Genomic DNA, 24019 nt, shown 5'->3' with positions numbered 1-24019 from the left:
CTCTCCCTGTTTGTCTCCCCCCGCTCTCTCACCCCCCCCCCATCTACCGCTGCACCAGCCTCTCCCATTCTCTCCCTCTCCACACCCCTGCCTCTCTCTATTTTACACACAGTCTGGGGTTCACAATCTCTCTCCTCTGTCTCTGACTAACCCTTTATGAACCTCTACTCGAGTCTCCCCCGGCCTTTCCTCTCACTGCACCATTTGCGGCCCACAGCTAGAGCTGGCCGTGGACACAGTGCACCGGAAGAGTGCAGACACAGCAGCTGGCCCCAAGTGTGAAGACATCATTGATACCATGATCTTTAAACCTTCCGATGTTGTGGTGGTGCAGTTCCGTGATGTGGACCTCAACTACGCCATGAGAGGTGAGCAGACCAGTCCTCCCTTACGCCCCCCCCCCCCCCCCCCCCAATCACCTGCCACAGTCAGGTCCCAGAGATGAGGGGATAACTGGCTCTCACCTATTGGCTGAGGTTGTAAGAGAGAGAGAGAGAGAGAGAGTAATGTGCTTGGGAGGGTAAGTGTCAGAGCAGAGGGAGGGAGGAGGCAGAGGGGATGGAGGAGGGAGGGAGAAGTGGAAGGTTAGGAAGGAGGGTAGGAGGTTTGAGGGAGGGGGAAATGGAGAGAAGGGATTGGGGTGAGAGAATGGGGAGGGAGAACTCAAGAGAGTTGGTCAGCCTCCATTGACACCCGTTTTCTCCCCTCCCCTGCAGACAAGCTGACGGACCCGATGGTGAGCACCAAGGTGAATGGGGAGCATCGTGAGAGCCCCCTGCAGCCCTGGGAGGGCGGTGGAGATAACAACAGTGATGACTTCGACCTAGAGTCTGATGTGGTGGGTACCGGCCGGAAGCTGTACATTTCCCCGCTGAGCGGGAGTGGGAGGGGAGGCGTCAATGTGGGCTCGTCCCTGGAGAGGAGAGGAATCAAGAACTCGAGGGTAGAGGGGGAGAGGTTCAATGGAACAGTACCAGATAACTAGAGATGCTGGAAGGAGAGACGGAAAGGAGGTGTTCAAAGTGGGTTTTCTCCTGGAGAAGGAAGGGCGTTGGGAGTGAGCGAGGTGAAGTCAGGCTGGGGAGAGAACGAAATGGACTGGTGCCAGAGAGGGGGTCATGGGGGTGGGTATGACTTCATATGGGACCGTCTACAGAGGTGGGTGTGTCAGGAATCAGAGACGGCAGTGGAGCGGGGTGAGAGATCAGTGTATGTCTTCCTGCAGAGGCTGGGCTTCGGGAGGAAGGGACAGAGGAGTGGGTAGGACTGTCCAGAGAAGGGAGTGATCAAAGAGGATCTGTCCCACAGAGATTGGGTTGCAGGAAGGAGGGAGGAAGCCAAAGTGTGCCATCTCCAGTAAGTTATGCTGTTGGGACAAGAAGGAAGGGACCGAGTTGGTGGAGGTGTGGTGGAAGAAAGGGGAGGGGACAAAATGGTGGATGGGCAGGTGGGGCCTCCTCAGAGAAGTGAAAGCACCGGGAGGGAGGGTGAAAGGCAAATATGTATGTCCTTTGAAAGGGGGTGGGAGGGGGAGAGCAGATGAGTAACCAAGGGTTGACTGAGTGAGCTGGGAAAGTGAGTGGGAGATATGGAGAAGCGGATGTAAGGGAGGGAGGGGTGTGGAGAGAGTGAGAGAAAGAATAGATTGGTCTATTATTGGCATATGTAACACAATACACTGAAAAGCTTGACTTGTGTACTGCTTATACAGGTCAGATTATTACACAGTGTTGGTACAAAGTTAAACAACATCAGGATAAAGAATGATGGTTAGAGAAAATGCAGTGACCATGAAGTACAAGGGCCATGACAAGGTAGATTGTAAGGTCAAGAGTCTATCTTATACCAGGGGACTATTTAATACTGTTAAGTAGCAGGGTAAAAGCTGTCCTTGGAGTTTGGTGGGATGTACTTTCAGGCTTTTGTATTTTCTGCCTAATGGGAGGGAACAGAATATGCGGGATCTGTTGGGTCTTTTGTTGTGCTGGCTGCTTTTCCAAGGCAACAGAAGTGTAGACAGTGTCCATGGAGAGAAGCTGGTTTCTGTGATGTGCTGAGCTCTGTCCACAACTTTCTTTGGTTTCTAGCAAGATGGGAAGAGATAGAGTAGTGGGTTAAGGAGTGAAGGATGTGGATCCAACCAAACAACGTTCACCCTAACACTAAGGAATGCATAGCTGTCCTTAGAATGCTGGGGTGTGCGGAGAGACTCAGTATAGAACCTGCCTGGCCTGGCAGCAGAGAGATGGGTTAGTGCTCATGGATTCATTGACTGTTAAAAAACCTGATGATGAAGGGGAAGAAGCTGTTCCTAAAATGTTGAGTGTGGATCTTTAGGTCCAAATACCACCTCTTTGCTGGTCGTAATGAGAAGAGGATATGTCCTGAGTGGTGGAGGTCCTTCACGATAGATACTGGCTTCTTGAGGCAGCAGCTTTTGAAAATGTCCTTAGTAGTAGATGGGCCTGGCTGAGTTTACAACACTCTTCAGCCTTTTCTGATCTTGTGCATTGGAGCCTCCATACCAGGCAATGGTGCGACCAGTGAGAATACTTTCCACCATACTTCTGTATAAGTTTGCAACGATCTTTGATGTAGCATCCTTAGAAACACAATTTATTGAGTTCTCACTGGAGGAACTCAACAACTCAGACAAATATATATGGAGAGCCAAAAAAAATCGATGTTTCAGAAGAGCGAGTAGCAGGAGTTGGCCACCTGGCCCATTGAGCCTGCTCCGCTCTTCAGTAGGTTCACGGCTGATTTGGCTGTAGATTCAACTCCATCTACATGACTTTTACTCATAAACCTTAATTCCCTGGCTATGCAAAAATCTTATCCAACTGTGTCTTAAATATGTAAGTCCTGAAGGAGGATCGCTACCCGAAACTTTGGCTTTTTGCTCGTTTTAATGGATGCTGCCTGACCTGAGTTCCTCCAGTGTTTTGTATCTGTTGGTCTGGATTTCCAGCATTTGCAGAATTTCTCATGTTAGTATATTTAATATGGTAGCCTCAACTACTTCCCTGGACAGAGAATTCCACAGATTCACTACTGTGGGAAAAGCAATTTCTCCTGATCTCCATCCTAAATCTATTTCTCTGAATCTTTTTGCTGTGTTTCTGTGGTGAACTACATATACCTGTCTGGACACGCCCCCACCTGCTGACTGCTCCTGTGGCTCCTCCCACGGACCCCGGTATAAAGGCGATTGGAGCCTGAGCCCTGGCCTCAGTCTCCAGGATGTAGTGTGGTGCTCAATTGCTGCTTGTTCTTTCTTCCAGCCAATAAAAGCCTGTATCTCGCCTCACGTCTCAGAGAGTTATTGATGGTGCATCAGTTTCCTAGTTCTAAATTCATTTACTAGTGGAAACAACTTTACTGCATTTATTTTATTTATCTTTTTCATAGTTTTATATACTCAGTGGCAACTTTATTAAGCATACCTGTGTTCCTTGTTAATGCAAATATCTAGTCAGCCAATCTTTTGGCAATGTGTGAAAAAATATATATGCAGGCATAGTCCAGTGGTTCAGTTGTTGTTCAACCCGAACATTAGAATGGGGAAGAAATGTGATCTAAGTGACTTAACTGTGGAATGATTGTTGTTGCCAGACAGGGTGGTTTGAGTATCTCAGAAACTGCTGATCTCCTGGGATTTTCACGCACAAGAGTCTCCAGAGAACCTAATAAATTGACCTCTGTGTGTGTTTATAAGAACCCCTCTCATGGAGGCTGCAGAACAGAAGGACATCAGAATACAAGTACATGAAAATACTTGTATTCACATGAAAATAGTATAATGGGTAGACAGGGTGGTGAACAAGGTGTTTGGTGCACTGGGTACAGGAGAACGTTATGTTGCAGTTGTATAAGATGTTAGTGAGGCCACAGCTGGACTATTGTATTCTGTTTTGGTCACCCTGCTGTAGGAATGATGCTATGAAGATGGAAAAAGTGCAAAGGAAACTTAAGCAGATGGCAGGACTCAGGACTGAGTTATGGAGAGTGGTTGGGTCTTTAAACCTTAGAGTGTAGGAGACTGAGGGGAAACCTTACAGAGGCAGCACAGATAGGGTGAATCCACACATTCTTTTTTCCACAGGGTTGGGGATCAAGAACCAAAAGGAACAGGTTTAATGTCAGAGAGTATCAAGGTTCAATGGGGATCTGAGGGGCAACTTTCAGCTAGAGCGTGATTTGTATATGGAACAAGCTACAAGAAAGTGGCTGAGGCAGGTACATTTAAAAGATTAATGTGGGTGCCTGGTAAAGGTTTAGAGGGAATCCGGCCAAAGAAAGGCAACTGGGGCTGGTTCAGATGTGAATCTTGGCAAACACAGACCAACTGGGTTGAAAGACCTGTTTCCCTGCTGTCTGATGCCATATTGTGTCTTAAACTTTTTTTCCCTAATCCCGGCTGTATCTTTCCCTTGTTTCTTCATAACCTCCAACTTTATGCTCAGTCCAACGGCTGGGACGCCAATGAGATGTTCCGCTTCAATGAGGAGACATATGGTGTGAAGACTACGTACGACAGCAGCCTCTCCTCCTACACGTGAGTATTCAAGTCTTGTTGGGCCTGTCACCATGAGGTTCTACATGAGTTTGAATACTCCCAGAATGCTGTGGCTCAGACACAGTGAATCTCCCTTTGCACTATCGCATCTCACATTCATGGGGTCAGTCACAGAATGAAGGTCCCTCCACACCATCCCATTGCACACACCAGGGTTAGACATAGAGTGAAGCACTCTCTGCACTGTCCAATTGTACACTCCCAAGGTCAGACACAGGGTTAAAGACCCCCACATCATTTCCCATCACCTACAGTGCTATCCGCTCCCATGGACTGACTCTTCCTCTGGGCCCTCAGGACGCCCCTGGAAAAGGACAACTCAGCTGAGTTCCGGCAACGAGAAGCCAGAGCCACCCAGCTGGCCAAAGAGATTGAGTCCAGTCCCCAGTATCGGGTGCGCGTCTCGATGGAGAATGACGATGGGCGCACGGAGGAGGAGAAGTTCAGCGCCGTGCAGAGACCTTCACCTGATCGTGACAGCCCCAGCATGAACTCCAGGTGAGGAATGTTACAAGGTTGTATCTGGCCCTTGCCATCCCTGTGTGTGTGGACGCATGCGCACGCAGCTCTCGTTTTTCCTTTTTGGCTCACTGCCTTCTTGTGTCTCTGTTTCTCTATCTGCTTGTCTTTCACGCTCTGCCTGTCTCTGTCTCTCCCTTCTCCCCCTCTGCTTGCATCTATATCTCTGCGGAGGAACCTCTTTCTGTGTGTCCCACCTTTGCTCCCTCTACCCGTCTCCTCCTGGTCTGGCTGCTGACAGCCAATCTTCTGTGGCCCAATCTAGCACTGAGGCTGTGTCTCTTCTCTGCAGGGATAGTAAGTACATCCCCCTCCCCCAGCGAAGCAGGGAAGGCAGCACCAGGGGAGGAGGCCTAAGGTCCAGCATGCCCCGGGGTGGACGAGTGGGCTCCCTCCCCCCACGGGGGGGAATCCATCACCCTGACTCTAGCTGCAGCCCATCGCCGGACCAGCGAGTGATTAATGGAGGTGAGTCACTCCCAGTTACCCCTTTCCCAATGTCTGTTCCTTTGTGACCCCTCTCCTTCACTGTTCATTTGTATTCTCTTTCCCCAACTCCCTGGCCTCAGTAATCCCTCTTCCTAGGTGTGTTCCTCAGTAACCCCTTTCCCCCCAGCACCCTGAGATACTGACCATCCCCATCAACGTTAATCCTACCCCCTCACTCCGTCCCATAGTGTCCCCTCTCCCTCCGTATCCTATGTCGCTGATTGTATCCTCACTCACACCATACCTCAGTAACCTCACTCCTCCAGTATCCTGTTTCCCCACCAACGTAATCTAGCTCCCTCACACCGTCCCTTAGTGACCTCTCTCCCAAGCGCCCTGTGTCACTGACTGTATCTGTATTGATGTTATTCCTGTTCCCTCACACTTTTCCTCATAACTCTGCGTCTCTCCCTCTCCTGGCTGCTTACTTTCCTTGCTGCAGGACCTTCCCGAATGTCGCCCAAGGCTCAGAGACCCACCCGTGGTGGTAAGCCCCTAATGGGAAGGGGGGGATCTGCTTCCGACAGCTCTCCACATTCTCAAGCCTCGGGTGAGTAGACCTGATGTTCACCTACGGTTATAACTTAGTCTCGGTACAGTTCCGGTTGGTTGTTGCTCTCCCCTCCCATACCCCCCACCCATCTTTGCATCATTTATGCCTCAAGCACTTCATTATGTTATATGTAAGTACTACTACACGATAGTCATTGAGGCAGGTTACCTTGTTCTTCTTGGGCACTGGTATAATTGAAGCCTGCTTGAGGTGAAATGTTAAAGATTTCAGTGAATACTGCAACCTGTTGAATAGCACACAGGTCTTTGGTACGCTGCCAGATCTGGGCAAGATGCTTTCCTTGGCATCCTCCTGAAGGATGCTCTCTTATCTCCCTTGGAAACTGAAATCACAGGGTTGTCGGAGGCTGTAGAAGTTCATAAAGGTGCCTCCATGTTTTGTTGGTCAAAGTGAGCAGAAAAGGCATTGAACTCGCCTGTGAGTGAAACTTGCCACACATGTTGTGTGGGTTTTTTTTGTAGGAGGTGATAGCATTAAAGCCCTGCTATAGTTTTCAACCATCTTTCTGTGATATGTTTTATCTGGAATTGTCACTTCTCATGTGAAATGGCTTTCCAGAGGTCATACCTGGACCACCGGTATTTTACTTAGTTACCAGACCTATACGCTGCTGAACTGGCCCTCGGCAGATTGTGGATCTCTTGATTCATCCAGGGTTTCTAGTTGGGGAAGACTGAATGATCTTGTGGTGAAACACTTGTCCACTACTGTTTAAAAGCCCATCCCATGACAAACATGGTATATTCGTTCAGGTCCTCTGATGAGTCCTTGAACATGGTCCAGTCCACCAATATGAAGCAATCTTGTAGCTGCTGGTCTGCGTCCCATGACCACCTCTTTGTCACTTTTACCTCTGGAGCCTTGGGTTTTAGTCTTTGCCTGTATGCAGGTAGGAGGAGGACTTCCAGATGATCAGACTTGCTAATATACAGTCTAGGGATTGAACAGTAGGCATTCTTAATCAAAGTATAACAATGGTCGAGTATGTTGGGACTCTTGGTTCTGCAGGTGATATGTTGATGATAATTACAGAGGTTTCTTCAAGCAAGTCTGATTGAAGTCCTAAGCAATGCTTTGAAAGGTGTCAGGGTAGACTGCTTCCTTTTTGCTTGTTTGTTTGCTTAGCATTGAACCCTAGAGTGCTTGCTCAGCATTTGCCTTTAGCAGTATGTAAGCTGTGGTCAGGATCATGGCAAAGAACTCTCTCCTTAAGTAAAACAAATGCCACTTTATCATTAGATGCTCCTAGAGTGAGACACAGTTGCTATGTTCCAGCAACATGAGGAATTTATCATGAAACACAGACTACAGGGCACCATGATAGAGTAGTGGTTAGCGCGATGTTATTACAACTGGAAATGTCATGAGTCCGAGACATCTCAGATCGGGTGCAGGTTATTCTGGAGAGAGAAGGCAAAAATCCAGATGTTGTGGTCCATGTAGGGACCAATGACGTGGGTAGGATGAGTGAGGGGATCCTGCATAGGGAGTTCAGGGAGTTAGGTGCGAAGCTGAAGAGCAGGACCTCCTGGGTAACAATCTCAGGATTGCTACCTGTGCCACGTGCGAGTGAGGCAAGGAACAGGAGGATTATAAAGATTAATATGTGGCTGAGAGGATGGTGCAGGAGGGAGGGCTTCAGGTTTGTAGATAATTGGGCCTTGTTCCAGGGAAGGTGGGATCTGTTCCGAAGGGACAGTTTACACCTGAACTGGAGCGGTACTAACATTCTTGCAGGGAAGTTTGCTAGTGCTTCTTGGGGGGGTTTAAACTAAATTTGCAGGGGGCGGGGATCCAGAATGTGAGAGAGGATAGCGAGAGGAAGAATAAAGGACAGGTGGGGACTACACGGTTCCGGAATATTAAGTATGTAGTAGAGGAAGGTGGGGCGGAACAAGTGATAAGGAGGACTCATGTACAGAGGAAGTCAGAGATTGCATAGCATTAAAAAAAAAGGAAATATGACAGAGCTAAGGTGAGTGGGAGGACAGATGATTGGGAAGTTTTTAAGGAACAACAGAACTTAACTAAAAAGACAATACAGGGAGAAAAAATGAGGTACGAACGCAAGCTAGCCAGGAATATAAAGGAAGATAGCAAAAGCTTTTTTAGGTATGTGAAGAGAAAGAAGATAGTTAAGAACAATGTTGGGCCCTTGAAGAATGAATTGGGTGAAATTGTTATGGGAAACAGAGAAATGGCAGAAGAATTTAATCAGTACTTTAGATCTGTTTTCACTAAGGAAGACACAAGCAATCTCCCAGATGTATGGATGGGCCAAGGACATAGGGTAACAGAGGAAATGAAACAGATTGACATTCGGAAGGAAACGGTGATGGGAAGACTGATGGGACTGAAGGCTGATAAATCCCCAGGTCCAGATGGTCTGCACCCTAGGGTACTAAAGGAGGTGGCCCTGGAAATTGCGGATGCATTGGTAATAATTTTCCAATGTTCCTTAGATCCAGGATCAGTTCCTGAGGATTGGAGAATGGCTAATGTTATCCCACTTTTTAAGAAAGGAGGGAGGGAGAAAACAGAACTATCGACCTGTCAGCCTGACATCGGTGATGGGAAAGATGCTAGAGTCCATTAGTAAGGATGAAATAGTGGCATATCTAGATAGCAGTGATAGGATTGGGCCGAGCCAGCATGGATTTACCAAGGGTAAATTATGGTTGACTAATCTGTTGGAGTTTTTCAAGGATGTAACCAGGAAGTTAGATGGGGGGAGATCCAGTGGATGTAGTGTACCTCGATTTTCAGAAGGCATTTGATAAGGTCCCACATAGAAGATTGGTGGGTAAAGTCAAAGCTCAGGGCATCGGGGGGAAGGCATTGACATGGATAGAAAACTGGTTGGCAGATAGAAAGCAAAGGGTAGCGGTGAATGGGTGTTTCTCGGAATGGCAGGTGGTGACTAGTGGGGTGCCACAGGGCTCGGTATTGGGACCACAGCTGTTTACCATTTATGTTAACGATTTGGGTGAAGGCATAGAAAATAACATCAGCAAATTTGCTGATGATACTAAGCTGGGTGGCAGTGTGACATGTGATGAAGATGTTAGGAGAATTCAGGGTGACTTGGATAGGCTGGGTGAGTGGGCAGATACTTGGCAGATGACGTTTAATGTGAATAAGTGTGAGGTTATCCACTTTGGGAGTAAGAACAGGAAGGCAGATTATTATCTGAACGGTGTAAAGTTAGGTAAGGGAGAAATACAAAGAGATCTCGGAGTCCTTGTTCATCAGTCACTGAAGGTGAATGAGCAAGTGCAGCAGGCAGTGAAGAAGGCTAATGAAATGTTGGCCTTTCTTACAAAGGGAATTGAGTACAAGAGCAAGGAAATCCTCTTGCATTTGTACAGAGCCCTGGTGAGACCACACCTGGAGTATTGTGTACAGTTTTGGTCTCCAGGGTTAAGGAAGGAGATCCTGGCTGTAGAGGAAGTGCAGCGTAGATTCACGAGTTAATTCCTGGGATGTCTGGACTGTCTTACGCAGAGAGGTTAGAGAGACTGGGCTTGTACACGCTGGAATTAAGGAGATTGAGAGGGGATCTGATTGCAACATATAAGATTATTAAGGGATTGGACAAGATAGAGGCAGGAAATATGTTCCAGATGCTGGGAGAGTCCAGTACCAGAGGGCATGGTTTGAGAATAAGGGGTAGTTCATTTAGGACAGAGTTAAGGAAAACTTAACTCTATACTTAATTCTATACAACTCCCAGAGAGTTGTAGGGGTCTGGGATGCACTGCCTCGGAAGATAGTGGAGGCCAATTCTCTGGATGCTTTCAAGAAGGAGCTAGATAGGTATCTTATGGATAGGGGAATCAAGGGATATGGGGACAAGGCAGGAACCGGGTATTGATAGTAATTGATCAGCCATGATCTCAAAATGGCGGTGCAGGCTCGAAGGGCTGAATGGTCTACTTCTGCACCTATTGTCTATTGAGTTTGGAATTCAGTCCCAGCATCCAGTGTAGGAGATTGTTTGCCCTCGCCATGGTATGCGTGGGTTTCCTCCACAGTCCAAAGACATGCTGGTTAGTAAGTTAACTGGTCATTGTAAATTGTCCTGTGATTAGTGTAGGGTTAAATTGGTTGGTTGCTGGCAGGGCATCTCAAGGGCATTCCATGCTGTATCTCTAAATAAAATAAAACACCCACCTCTTGCCCTATTTGAATCTGCATTTTTGTCCATCCGGTGGATCAAGAAGCCCTCTGGTTTGCTGCATCCAGCTTGTCTGGAGGGATCCATGTCTCCGTTAAACAATGCAGCAATCTTTCGTTTCCCTTTGATACAGCAATCTTGCCCTAAGGTCTTGTTCTCCAGTAACTATGCATTTGCTAACAAGATACTCGGAAGAGGCAGGTTTACAACCCACCATTTTAGTCTGGCTTGAAAGATCTCTCCTCCTTTCTCTCTCCTGGCCTTGGCAGTAACTTTTATCCACTTAGAAGTGCCATACCTGCAATCCTGAGAGTTGATTCTGCCAATTAGTTGCATGATTGTAAAATTGCAGGTTTGTTCAACAAGATTAAAAGTATGTTACTTAAAGGGCGATTATAGGCTGCAAATCAGAAGTATATCTTGAAGTTTGTGAGCTGTCCGCAAAACTTCATGTATTGCCAGTACATCATTTAATAGATGTAGATAAACACGTGGATGAAAGAAAAATGGAATGTTATGTGGGAGGGAAGGGTTAGATTGATCTTGGAGCTGGTTGAAAATGGTCAGTACAATGGGTTCTATATGTAATGAAGTGTGTGAAGTTACCATTACTAGATGAAAGGTTATTGGGAAACAAAGGTCTGAAGGTAGATGTCACCTGGTCCAGATGGTGTACACCCCAGGGTTCTGAAAGAATCACTAGGTTCTGGAATTGATTTGGAAAATTACAAATGTCGCTGTACTATTCAAGAATGGAGAGAGACAGCAGAAAGGAAACCATAGTCTGACCTCATTGGTGGGGTAGATGTTGGAGGTGATTATTAAGGATGAGGTTTCAGGGTACTTGGAGGCACATGATAAAATAATGTCTTCATCATAGTTCCCTCAAGGGAAAATCTTGCCTGACAAATCTGTTGGAATACTTTGAAGATATAATAAGCAGGGTTTGCAAAGGAGAATCTGTTGATTCTGTACACTTGGATTTCAGAAAGCCTTTGACAAGGTGCCACTCATGAGGCTGCTTAATGAACCCATGGTATTGCAGGAAAGATTCTAGATGGATAAAGAAGTGGCTGATTGACAGAAGGCAGTGTGGAAATAAAGGGAGCCTTTTTGGATTGGCTGCCATCAACTAGTGTGTTCCGCAGGGATCTGTGTTGGAGTTTTTTATGTCAATCATTTCCCCTCTACCCCCCTCTCCTCTGTCTCTCTCCCCCCCCCCCCATCTCTCCCACTCTCCCTACTTCTCTTTCTCTCGCAGGTATAAACCGGCCTTACCACCCCCGCTCCCCGAAGTCCAGTGTGGGTTTGCCTGCACTCTCTGCCCAGGAGCTCCCAGGCCCAGTACCTGCTCCAACCTCCCCGCCAGAAGCTAGGAGGGCCCCCGCCTCCCCCTTCCGTCGGCACTGACACTTCTGGCTCGCCATCTCCCGGCTCGTCGTCTCCCAAGCCAGCCACACCAGCTCCATCCTTCACCACAGACGGTAAGCAGTCCATTCCACTGTGTGTTTTGGAGTGGTGTGTGGAGTGTGCATACTAGGGTCATGTACTCACAGAGCAGTACAGCACTGATTCAGGCCCTTTGACCCAACAAGTCCATACCGACCCAAGTCCCCATCTGAGCCAATTTCCTTTTGGTCCATGTCCCTCTAAACTTTTCCTATACTTGTGTACCTTCATCCTCGCTACGCCCCTCATGATTAAATACATCTGGTATTCTATACATAAACTGCCAGAGCCCCTGAATTAGACCCCAGCCTTTAAACCACTCCTGGAGATCTGTTATTCTATATATAAACCTCCTGAACCTCTAGATTAGATCCCAGGTGGATGCTAATAGATCCAGTACTAGGGAAGTATTCTGCTATTCTATATAAACACCCCTCATGAATCATTGGCCTAAATCCTAGTCTGTAACCCAGGGTTATGTAAACCCTTTCCCATACCCCTGGACTTGATTCAGCCTATGATCCACTCCCAAAGACATTCTGTATACAAACTCAACCTAACTTGTTGATGAAATCCCAACCCTTAACCCACTCCCAGGGATCTGTTACTCTAAGTATAGAACTCCCAAACTTCTGGATTAGATCCCAGGCTGTAACCCAATTACTCTATATATAACATCATATCCCAGTCTGTAAATCACTTGAGCTGTGGAGAACCTGAACTATGATATAGTGAATGTGGTTTTCAAATGTGGAACTAAGCCAAGGAGTAAGTTTAAAGAAAGTGTTCAGATTAAGATTTTTTTCACAGAGAGAGTGGTGGGTGCCTGGAATGTGCTGCCAGCGGTGGTGGTAGAGGTAGATATGATGGAAGTGTTTAAGAAGCTCTTTGCAGGGCAAAGGAAACAGGCACTTCAGGACTGGGGAAACATCAGAAGCAGCAGATCTATTCTCTATCCCAGTGTGCAGCCTTGTGTCGCTGCATCTTCCCCACTCTTCCCTTGGCTGATCAAACCAGAAGATCAATGTCACCTGCGTGATGGATGGCAGTGCCCCATGGCGTGTTGTAGAACAGACCTAGTGGTGGAGGTTCATGGTTACCTGCAAATGGCGTCACTGACAGGATGATGAAAAAGGCATTTGTTTGGTACTCTGGCTTTAGTTAGTCAGTTCTAGTCACCCCATTACAGGAAGGGTGTGGGGCTTTGAAGGATGCCGAAGAGGAATGCTTCCAGGATTAGAGGGCATGAGTTATAAAGAGAGGTCGGACCAAGTTGGTTTGTTTTATTTTGTAGCGGCAGAGGCTGAGGAGAAACCTGATAGTGGTTTATAAGATCATGAAAGGCAGAGGTAGAGGAGACAGAATCATTTGCTCCAGTGTGGAAATGTCCAATTCTAGCAGGCATGCATTCAAAGTTCAAAGAAGATATGAGGGTCAAGCTTTTTTATACAGAGAGTGGAGTGCCTGAAATATGCCACCCAGGGCTGGTGGTGGAGGCAAATATGATGAAGGTGTGTAAGAGACTGTTAGACACATGAATGTGCAGGGAATGGAAGGAGATGGGATGCAGACATGATGAGCTGAAAGGTCTTCCAACCCCAACCATATTTCTCCCTGCGACACCCGTGCTTCGGAGTACTGTTCTTTGGGTGTTTATTAGGTGCTGGCCTTTGCGAAACGGTGACAGTGGTGTTTTGTCTCTGTTGCACCCTCGTTTCCAGTGAAAGATCTCGGGAATGTCTCTGGGAAGGAGCTGCCCCGGCCAGTGGAGATCCCCTCCAGTAATGCCCAGGAGCTGGGCAAAGTGGCGGTCAAAGGTAGGCTGCTATGCCAGGGATGTACGGTGAGATGGGAGGGAGGGTGGGGTGAAGAGGAGAGAGCACCTCTGGAGGGGATATGAGGGGGAAGCTCTTAATTCTTAACCTGCTATCATCTTGTCTTGTTTCTGTTGCCCTCCCCAACTCCACAGGTATTGTCCCTTCTATGTCAGACCAGAAACGGAATCAGATTGAGGAGCTGAAGAAGTTTGGAGAAGACTTCCGGGTAAGAGAAATGGTAGATGGTTTAATCTGCGGAAGTGTGAGATTTTGTATTTTGTGAGGTCAAATGTAATAGGCTAGAACAGGGCATGGTTCATGACAGGACCCTTAAAAATGTTGGCATACAGAATGATCTTGGGGGTGCAAGTCCACAGATGTCTTCAAGTGGCTGCAGAAGTAGATAAGATGGTAAAGAAGTCTTTTGGCTTGCTTGCATTCATTGGTGGGAGTGTTGAGTAGAAAAGTCAGCTGAAGTTACATTACTGCTGTATTAAACTTTGATTGGACTGCACTTGGAATATTGTGTGCAGTTCTGGATGCCCTGTTACAGGAAGGATGCAGGGGCTTTGGAGAGAGTGCAGAAGTTGTTCACCAGGATGTCTGGCTTAGAGAGTATGAGCTGTAAGGAGAGGTTGGACAAACTTGGATGGTTTTCTCTGGAGTAGCTGAGGCTGAGGGGAATCCTGACAGAAATTTATAAGATTATGAGAGGCATAGATAGACAGTCGGTATTTCTTCCCCCAGAGTGGAAATGTTTAATATTTAAGGTGAGAAGGAATAAGTTCAAAGGGCATGTGCAGGGCATGTTTTTTTACCCAGAGAGTGGTGAGTGCCTGGTTTGTGCTGCCTAGCGTGGTGGTGGGAGGAGGATACAATAGACATGTTTAAGAGGCTGTTAATGTGCAGGGAATGGAGGGATACAGACCTTGTGCTGGTGGATGAGATAGTTAGATTGCTATCATATTCAGCAAAGGCACAGTGGGTCGAAAGGCCTAATCCTGTACTGCACTGTTCTACGTTTATTGCCTCTGGGTGCCACGCAGATGAAAAACAACTCTGGGAGGGAGTGGGAGAGGGTGAGGTGCAGAGAAGAGCGTAAACCTCTGTTGATGGTATTGGGTTGATGGGAAGATCCGAATCAGTTGACTTACAGGTTTCCCCAGACCAAACAACCAATACCTGAAGATGTGCTGAGTGGTGCGGTGGGTAGAGCTATTAAAACCATGACACACAGGAGCAGAATTGAGGACCAGCTTCGTCAAGCACCTTTTGTGTGACAACCAGGATTTTCCAGAGGCCACCCAATCTCACCTTAAATAACATCTTAAGATAGAAGGGCAAAATTGGTCATTTGGCCCATGGAGATAGTCTAAGTAAACCAAATGACTTTGCCTCCATTTCCACAACCTTCTATAGCAATAAATTCCACAGATTCATCACCCTCCTTATCTCTGTCTAAAGCAAGGGTTCCCATCCTTTTTTATGCCGTGGACCAATACTGTTAAGCAAGGGGTCCATGGACCCCAGGTTGGGAACCCCTGGTCTAGAGAGATATCTAAAGCTGTGCCCTCTGGTCCTATAAAATCTCACGCTGTTGAAAACCTCTCCAAGTCCACTCTTTCTTGGATTTTCAATGTTAGGCCTGTATCCCTGTAAACCTTTCCTATCTGTGTACCTTTTTAGAGCCTTTTAAATAATGTGCGCCATACACAAAATGTTGGAGGAACTGAGGAGACCAGGTCTCATCTATAGAGGGGAATAAACTGATGACTTTTCAGAACAAAGCCCTTCATTGGAACTGGAAAGGAAGGAGGCAGAAGCCGGAATATGGTGGTGGGGGACGGGGATGTGCACAAGCTGCAAGCTGATGGGTGAGACCCGGTGAGGTGGAGGAAATGGGGGCTGGTGAGTAGGGGAGAGGGCGTGAAGTAAGAAGCTAGGAGGTGATTTGTGGTAGAGTTAAAGGGCTGAAGAAGTAGGAATTTGATAGGAGAGGACAGTGGACCATGGAAGAAAGGGAAGGAGGGGAATCCAGGTTGGGGTGTGATGTGGTGGTGATGGGCAGATGAGGAGAAAAGGGGTTAGAGGGGAATGGAAAAAGGGAAGGAAGAAAGAGTGTAGGTTCTTATCCTGCGTTCTGTTATTTTAGCTTGCACTATCTCAATGCAGAGGTGTATGGAGTGGTCTGACTGGATGAGAATCAGAATCAGGTTATTATCATAAAAATAAATGGTTATGCATTTGCTGGAAATCTTGAGCAGCATACTCACAATAGTGGAGGAACTCAGCAGGTCAGGCAGCATCTGGATGGGATCTACATTTCGGGTGAGTTTCTTCATCAAGATCGGAAAGGAAGGTTGCAGAATCAAGAATAAGAAGGGGTTCCTTCAGCATTTTGTGTGTTTTGCTCAAGATTTCCAGCATCTGAAGAATCTCTTGTGTTTTGGATATTGTGATTATATCTGCCTCTACCACTTCCTCTGGATGCTTTTTCCATATACAGACCAACTTCCAGGAGGAAACCTTGCCCCTTTAAGTCATTTGCCTTTCAAGAAACCAATGCCCTTTGGTTCTTGATTCTGCATCTCTGGGAGAGAAGGCCTGTGACCATGGCCACACATCATACCTGTGCCCTTCATGTTCTTATAAACCTTTGTCAGGTCATCTCTCAGCCTCCTGTGCTTCAGGGAAAACAGTCTGAACCTGGGCATTTAACTGGAGCCCTCAGCCTGTAATTTCCCTTGAATCTTTTCTAAAGCCACTCCAGCTTAATTACACCCTCCAATAGTTGTACGAACAGAACAGTGTTCTTCGAGTGTGGCCTCTTCATCATTTTGTGTAGCGGTAACAAGACATCCCAGCTCCCATAATTAGGGAATAACAAGATCACGAGGATGTTGACAGTGTGGTGACTGCAGTCTGTTTTTAAAACTAGATAGCAGAAGTTTAAAGGGAGGGGAAAGATATAAAGGGGAACAGAGCGACAACTTTTTCACCCAGAAGGTGATATGTCTACAGAATGAGCTACCAGCAAGAGTGGTTTGGGTGGATATATTAACAATGTTTAAATGTAGGTGAATAACTTAGGAGAGAGGTTGAACAAGCTGCAAATTTTTTTGCAGACGTGCAAGTTGTTTCTGAGGGCACAGTATCACCTGCTAGCTTGTACTTCTCCATTACCACCTTAATCTGGCTTTTGCCCCCTTCCTTTCCAGTCCTGATGAAGGATTTCAGCCAGAAATGTCAACTGTTTATTTCTTTCCATAGATGCTACCTGCCTTACTGAGTTCCTTCAGCATTTGTTATGTGCTGCTCAGGATTTCCAGTATTGCTGAATCTATTGTGATTTTGTAAATGTCTGCACTCTTTTCAGCCTCATGGCATCTTTCCTACATTAAGATGACCTGAAATTGAATATGTTCGTGAGGCTGCACTTGGAGTATTGTGTTCACTTTTGGTTACTGATACAGGCAAAATGCTGTGAAACTGTAAAGAATGCAGAGGAGCTTTACGAGGATGTTGCTTGGACTCGAGGTACTGAGTTAAGAAAGAGGTTCAGCAGGATTGGACTTTATTCCTTGGAGTGTAGGAGACTGAGGGGTGACCTTACAGAGATGTATAAAACCACAAGAGGCACAGATAGGGTGAGTGTGCACAGTCTTTCCTCCCAGGGTTGGGGAATCAAAAACCACAGGACACAGGTTTAAGGTGAGAGATCTAATAAGGACCCACAGAGCAGCGTTTTCACACAGCGGGTGGTCTGTATATGGAACAGGCCAGCGGAGGAAGTGATCGAGGCAGATACTTTAACAGCATTTAAAAGTCACTTGGACAGGTGAGAGGTTTTGGACCAAATGTGATGTGGCAGTGGGACGAGCTCAGATGAACACCGGAAAGTAAAGGAGCTGGAGGAACAGCGTCCATGGGGAGGGTTGTAACAACCAGACAACCTGGCATATTCGTCTAGCACAGACATGAGCTATCAAGCCAGAGGGCCCCTTTTAGTGGATGGGGCAGTCAGTCAAGGTGGGATGATGTTGAGGGGAGTGGGGGAGTAGTGTTGGGGGATATTTGTAACAGACATTAAAGGAGGTGTGTGGGTGTGTCTGTTCTAATCCCTGCATCTTCCTGCTTCTCTCCCCAACCACTCCCCTCCACTTGGCATACCACTCCCTCCCCTTTCCTTCCCCCACCCTGTTCTCCCCTCCCCCAACAGCTCCAGGAGCTGGGAAGTGCCCCCTCCAGGCTGAAGGAGGTGGTGGAGAAGCCTGGCGAGGGGGTGGAAGAAGGCTGTTGCCCCTCTCGTGAGCCCACAGGCAATCTGCCAGCTTCCACTGAGCTGACGGGGGAGGGACCAATTCCTCCCACTCTTGCTGCCGGCCCCCCACCGGCCCCCGAGGCCGGGGAGAGGCGAGACGACAGGAAGCCTGGGGAGACAGCAGAGGGGGCACTGCCAGCCCCACCAAGTCCCCAGGGCAAGAGCGACGGAGGCGAGGAGGAGAAGGAGGGCATGTCGGAGTGAGTACCTTGAGGAGGCCTGGGCTGGGCGAGGGCACAGTGCGGTGTTCTGTTCTGATAGACCACAACAAGGACTCCGTTAAGGACCACAAGCAGCCCCAGTCAGGGTTTCCTGCTCCTTTATTTATTTATTAGGATATAGCACAGAATAGGTTCTAACAGTCTTTCAAACCATCCAGCCTAATCACAGAACAATTTACAATGACCAATTAACCTACCAGCCAGTACATCTTTGGACTGTTGGGAGGAAACTAGATCACCCAGGGAAAACACACACATCCCATGGGGAGGGCAGAATGTATAGGCTCCTTACAGATGACGTTGGAGTTGAACTCCAAACACTAATGCCTCAAGCTGTAATAGTGTTGTGCTAACTGCTGCACTACTGTGGCACCTTGGAGCCCATTAGACTGTACTGGGAGCCCCTTTCAGGGTTCCTATCCCGTTAGACTCCATTGAGTCAGGCAGCACAGTAACAGGAGACACACAAGATTGCACCTACGGAATCCAGAGCAACAGAGAAGTCTCCGTGAAAGGTCTTGAGCTGAAATGTTGACTCTCCATTTCTCTCCCCAGGTACAGCCAGCTCACTGTTCTCTGGTGTTCTACCATTTCATTTTCTCTCGCTTAGATTCTCCTTCCGTTTGCCATGATGTTTAACTGCTATGTTATGAGAATTTCTCCCTCCATTAGCCTGTCAGGCAGTGTGTCCCAGATTCCAACCAGTCCCCTCATTTACTGTGTGCTTTCTACCTTGTATCAACATCCCACTGCTCCTTGACACATCCTACTACTTTGTCTCCCACCCAGGCAAGTGAAGAAGTCAACCTTGAACCCCAACGCAAAGGAATTCAATCCCACCAAGACACACATACCCGTGGTGAGTCCCTGTCTTGCACAATTTCCTATTAGGGACAAGCTGCGATAGAGGTTCGTGGGGACCACTTGTAAAGAAAACCAGGATGAAGTGGGATGGGGTAAGGTTGCTTTGATTCATGAGAGGATGCTATGACAGTGGTGGTGGGAAGTCTTGACCGGTTGGAGCGGAGAGGAGCAGCTGCTGTGGGTAAATTCTGTTCTTTCTGTGGTTGCAGACCAAGCCGGCCAGTACCCCAACGCCCCCGCGCCCTCAGACTCAGCCCAGCCCTTCCATTGTGGTGACGCCAGGCCAGAATGCTATCTACAATGCTCAGTACATCTCTTACGTGCATGGTATCCACATGAACCCCACCGTCCAGGTAAGTGTAGTATGGACTATCTGCCCCCTCTCCCTCGTTCCATCCTAACGCTTCTTCCAATCTCGCACGCGCACCCCTCCACATCCAAATAAGCCACAGTAATTCCAACTCCGATGCTGTTCACTCGCACGTGTAACTCCGCCCACCCGTTACCCCCCCCCCCCCCCCCCCACTTGCACAAATGCTGTTTTTCTGTGATTTGCTTTCCTGCACTCCTGTTCTGGAGAACGCTAACCTCTCTCCATCTCTCTCCCAGGGGCCCCAGGTCTATCAGTACACCATTCCCCCAGTTCAGGTCACCCAGAGTAAACCATTCCGAACCACTAAAGGTAAGGCTTCAAATCCACATGCTGTCCACTGTGGTTACACCATAGCAGGAGCCCTGTTCAGAGTATCCTTCCCTTTATACTTCACTGTGTGCTCCATTCACTATGCCCCTCTTGTTAGAAGGTTGGAACCAGAATCATTTAAAATTCTTAGTGTGTTTCTTTCCTGATTCAGCATTAGGCATTTCGGTACGTATTCTCAAACAAAGGAGACATTTTACACATTTAAACCCGAAGATTTCACTTTACTAGTCATATAAAAGATGCAATATTAAAAAGGAAAATAAATGGATAATGAAGTAGCAGTACAGAAAGCAAACTAAGACTTGTTATCTACCAAAAGAGATGACCTGCAGAATGCTGAGAAACTTACATGCAGTCTTTTTCTTTCTTTCACTCTCAGCGTACTCTCGCCCTGTCAACATACTCTTACCCTCTCATCATACTTGTCTTCTTCAACTCACTAGTCCTGGTAGTGACCTAACCTGAGAGAAAACTCTACCCTTGCATGAAGGAATTCCCCCTTTTTATACCCTTCAAAACCTCGTACATTACCGTGCATTGGAACCCTGCAGCTGCAGCATGATTACCTTCCCCAAGTTAACTTGTGTTTTGCCATTATCCACCATTATGACTGTAGACTTTATTCTGTTAACTTTCTTGAAATGTTTCTGGCTCTCTTATACTTTCTCAAAGCAGTCCCACTTTTAAGTTAATGCCACTTTGTCTCCATTTTATTTTAGTATATACCAAGGAAGAATCATATTGAACTCTCTTTGCACACTGGGGAGTTCTTTTCAGGGTTGTCATCTTGTTAGACCACACTGGAAGCCTGCTCAGAGTTCCCTGCCCTTAGACAGCACTGGGAGCACTGTTCAGAGTTTCCTTTCTTGTTACACCACACTGGGAAACCTTTTCGCAGATACTGTTGTGTTAGACCGCACTAGAACCCCGCTTGGAGTTCCACTACCATGAGGCTTCATCAAAAGCCCTGATTGGGTCCCCTCTTGTTACAATATTCCAGAAACACTATTTGGTATTCCCTCCTGTTAGACAATATTGAAAGTACTTTTTCATCTAGTTATAGGGGCAAAAGTGGGTGACAAGGAGGACAGGAGGTGGTTCAAGTTTGGATTGGGAGGGTCAGGCTCTGTCAGTATATCCCATCCGCTTGCTGTTAATGGTCTGTTTTGCTGATCTGTCTCCACAGGTTCTGTGCCCCCCCAGCGCTCTGAGCAGCACCACCCCCCATCTGCACCACCTATCATGCAAGCTGCCTCTGCTGCTGGGCCTCCACTGGTGGCAGGGCCCTACTCGCCCCCTTACTTGCCCTATGGGCCCCAGCAGTTCACTGGACAGCCGGCCATGATGCAGGCCATGGCACAGTACCACTCACAGGTTGGGAGTCCATCTATCTCTGTCTTTGTCTGTCCTTCCCCACTTCTTTTTCCCTTCCTTCCCCATCTCTTCCTCTCACACCCACCTGCTCACCACCCTGTCCTTCACCCTCTCCCTCCCTATCTCTAGCCTTCTCTCAATATTACCCTGTTGCACTGTCTTCTGCTCTCCTAATTTCCCTCCGTCCCCCTCCCCCTCACATTCCCCTCTCCCCTCCCCCTCACATTTCCCTCCCTTCTCCCTCACCCTCCTTCTCTCCCTCTTCCCTCTTTCCCCCCACACCACCACTCTTTCTCTATTTCTATCTCTCTCTGTCTCTCACCTGAACGTGTGTGACACTCACAACTCCCTCCTTCCTTCCCCAACAGCCGGTCTATGCCTCCATGATTCAGAGCAACACAAGGATGATTGGATCCGCTCCTCACCCACAGGCAATTGTGTCCAGTTCCGGCCCCCAGTACCCCTCTACTGAGCAGGCTCCTCCCCAAGCGATGTACGGTGAGTGTCATCTCTCCTCCACTAGGGGATGGGAGAGAAAGGCAGGGACAGGGTTGGGGGTGAGAGATGGGAAGAGCGGGAAGAAGGATGGTGAGGGGAAGAGAGATGAGGAAGAGAGCAGGGAGGTGGGTGTGGGGGGAGAGGGCAGGGAGATTTAGGGGAGAAAGGTGGGAAGGGAGGGGATGCAGGTTGAGGGAGAGATGAGGGGGGAGAAGTGGGTGGGGGAGAGAAGGGATGGAGGTTGTGGAAGGAGAGATGGGGAGGGGGAGGGAAATGGGTGGGGGAAGAAGGGAGGGGAGGAGGTGGGAGGTGTTGGCAGAGAGAACGGAGCTTTTGTTGGTAGTTGGGACAGGTGAGGTTGGAGAGGTGGACAAACTTCACCTGCTGCTTTTTTCTTATACAGTGTCGGCGCAGGTGCCCCAGGCGTACCCCCACGCCACACCGCTTCACCACCACAGCACACACCCTCAGCCAGCAACCACCCCCACCGGCAACCAGGCCCAGGGACAGCATGCTGCCCCCAGCCCCGTGCAGGTACTGGTTCCCACTCCCCCATCCCCTCCCCTGCATACCTTCCCATCGCTCTCACATCCTCCTGCCCCTCCCTCCCCATCACTTCCCCTCTCCCTCCCTGCCTCAGTTTATCTCCTCCCTCCCTCCCCATTGCTCTCCCATTTTCCCTCCTACCATTGCTCTCAGACCTATCCTTTCCCTTGCCTTCCTACCCCCGGTGTAACGAAACACAGGCTGGGCCGTCGGTGAAAATGAGGGGCCAACCCATTGATTCTTGACCACCCATTCTTTGTCTGTCTGACAGAGCAGCTGGGTTGTAGCCTCAAGCCTGTCTGCAGGGAAATCCTGTGGCCTCAGCCTGATCACCACAGTTCTGGCAGAGGGGCTGAAGATGAGCCTAAGGGCCTGGGACAGCAGCCTGTAGATGGGTAGCTGTAGCAGCTGTTGAAGGTCCATAGGGCTCCAATGTAGCAGACTGCAGATGGGCTAAAGGATCTCTATTTAGCAAAGAATGTCAGTGTAGCAGGCGGTAGACAGACCAAAGGATCCCAGTGTAGCAGACCATAGACAGGCCAAAGGATCCCAGTGTAGCAGACCATAGACAGACCAAAGGATCCCAGAGTAGCAGACCATAGACAGACCAAAGGATCCCAGTGTGACAGGCCAAAGGACCCCAGTGTGACAGGCGGTAGACAGACCAAAGGATTCCAGTGTAGCAGACCATAGACAGGCCAAAGGACCCCAGTGTAGCAGACCATAGACAGGCCAAAGGACCCCAGTGTAGCAGACCATAGACAGGCCAAAGGATTCCGGTGTAGCAGACGGTAGACAGGCCAAAGGACCCCAGTGTAGCAGGCGGTAGACAGGCCAAAGGATCCCAGTGTAGCAGACCATAGACAGACCAAAGGATCCCAGTATGACAGGCCAAAGGATCCCAGTGCAGCAGACCATAGACAGGCCAAAGTATCCCAGTGTAGCAGACCATAGACAGGCCAAAGGATTCTGGTGTAGCAGACAGTAGACAGGCCAAAGGACCCCAGTGTAGCAGGCGGTAGACAGGCCAAAGGACCCCAGTGTAGCAGGCGGTAGACAGGCCAAAGGATCCCAGTGTAGCAGACCATAGACAGACCAAAGTATCCCAGTGTAGCAGACCATATACAGGCCAAAGTATCCCAGTGTAGCAGACCATAGACAGGCCAAAGGACCCCAGTGTAGCAGACCATAGACAGGCCAAAGGATTCCGGTGTAGCAGACGGTAGACAGGCCAAAGGACCCCAGTGTAGCAGGCGGTAGACAGGCCAAAGGACCCCAGTGTAGCAGGCGGTAGACAGGCCAAAGGATCCCAGTGTAGCAGGCCATAGACAGACCAAAGTATCCCAGTGTAGCAGACCATAGACAGGCCAAAGTATCCCAGTGTAGCAGACCATAGACAGACCAAAGTATCCCAGTGTAGCAGACCATAGACAGACCAAAGTATCCCAGTGTAGCAGACCATAGACAGGCCAAAGGACCCCAGTGTAGCAGACCATAGACAGGCCAAAGGACCCCAGTGTAGCAGACCATAGACAGGCCAAAGGATTCCGGTGTAGCAGACGGTAGACAGGCCAAAGGACCCCAGTGCAGCAGGCGGTAGACAGACCAAAGTATCCCAGTGTAGCAGACCATAGACAGGCCAAAGTATCCCAGTGTAGCAGACCATAGACAGGCCAAAGGATTCCAGTGTAGCAGACGGTAGACAGGCCAAAGGACCCCAGTGTAGCAGGCGGTAGACTGGCCAAAGGATCCCAGTGTAGCAGACCATAGACAGGCCAAAGGATCCCAGTGTAGCAGGCCATAGACAGGCCAAAGGATCCCAGTGTAGCAGGCCATAGACAGGCCAAAGTATCCCAGTGTAGCAGACCATAGACAGGCCAAAGTATCC

General features: G+C 48.4%; 1 protein-coding gene across 5 annotated transcripts in view; it reads left to right on the top strand.

The window, feature by feature from the left end:
• Positions 1-24019, top strand: part of atxn2l (ataxin 2-like) — a 59086-nt gene that overhangs the window by 20622 nt on the left and 14445 nt on the right. For all 5 annotated transcript variants that reach the window (XM_073033408.1, XM_073033407.1, XM_073033409.1 and 2 more), the window contains exons 5-19: positions 218-368; positions 717-838; positions 4467-4558; positions 4877-5077; positions 5391-5566; positions 6030-6137; positions 13509-13604; positions 13757-13830; positions 17824-18125; positions 18936-19005; positions 19220-19363; positions 19620-19692; positions 20900-21087; positions 21456-21585; positions 21989-22119. In XM_073033408.1, coding sequence (XP_072889509.1) covers positions 218-368; positions 717-838; positions 4467-4558; positions 4877-5077; positions 5391-5566; positions 6030-6137; positions 13509-13604; positions 13757-13830; positions 17824-18125; positions 18936-19005; positions 19220-19363; positions 19620-19692; positions 20900-21087; positions 21456-21585; positions 21989-22119 — 2058 coding nt within the window. The remainder of the gene's footprint in view (positions 1-217; positions 369-716; positions 839-4466; positions 4559-4876; positions 5078-5390; positions 5567-6029; positions 6138-13508; positions 13605-13756; positions 13831-17823; positions 18126-18935; positions 19006-19219; positions 19364-19619; positions 19693-20899; positions 21088-21455; positions 21586-21988; positions 22120-24019) is intronic.

The sequence above is a fragment of the Hemitrygon akajei genome, chromosome 31 (assembly GCF_048418815.1).
Source record: "Hemitrygon akajei chromosome 31, sHemAka1.3, whole genome shotgun sequence".
Classification (NCBI taxonomy): Eukaryota; Metazoa; Chordata; class Chondrichthyes; order Myliobatiformes; family Dasyatidae; genus Hemitrygon; species Hemitrygon akajei.
Note: the sequence above shows the minus strand (reverse complement) of the source record. Positions and strands in the feature narration are given on the sequence as shown.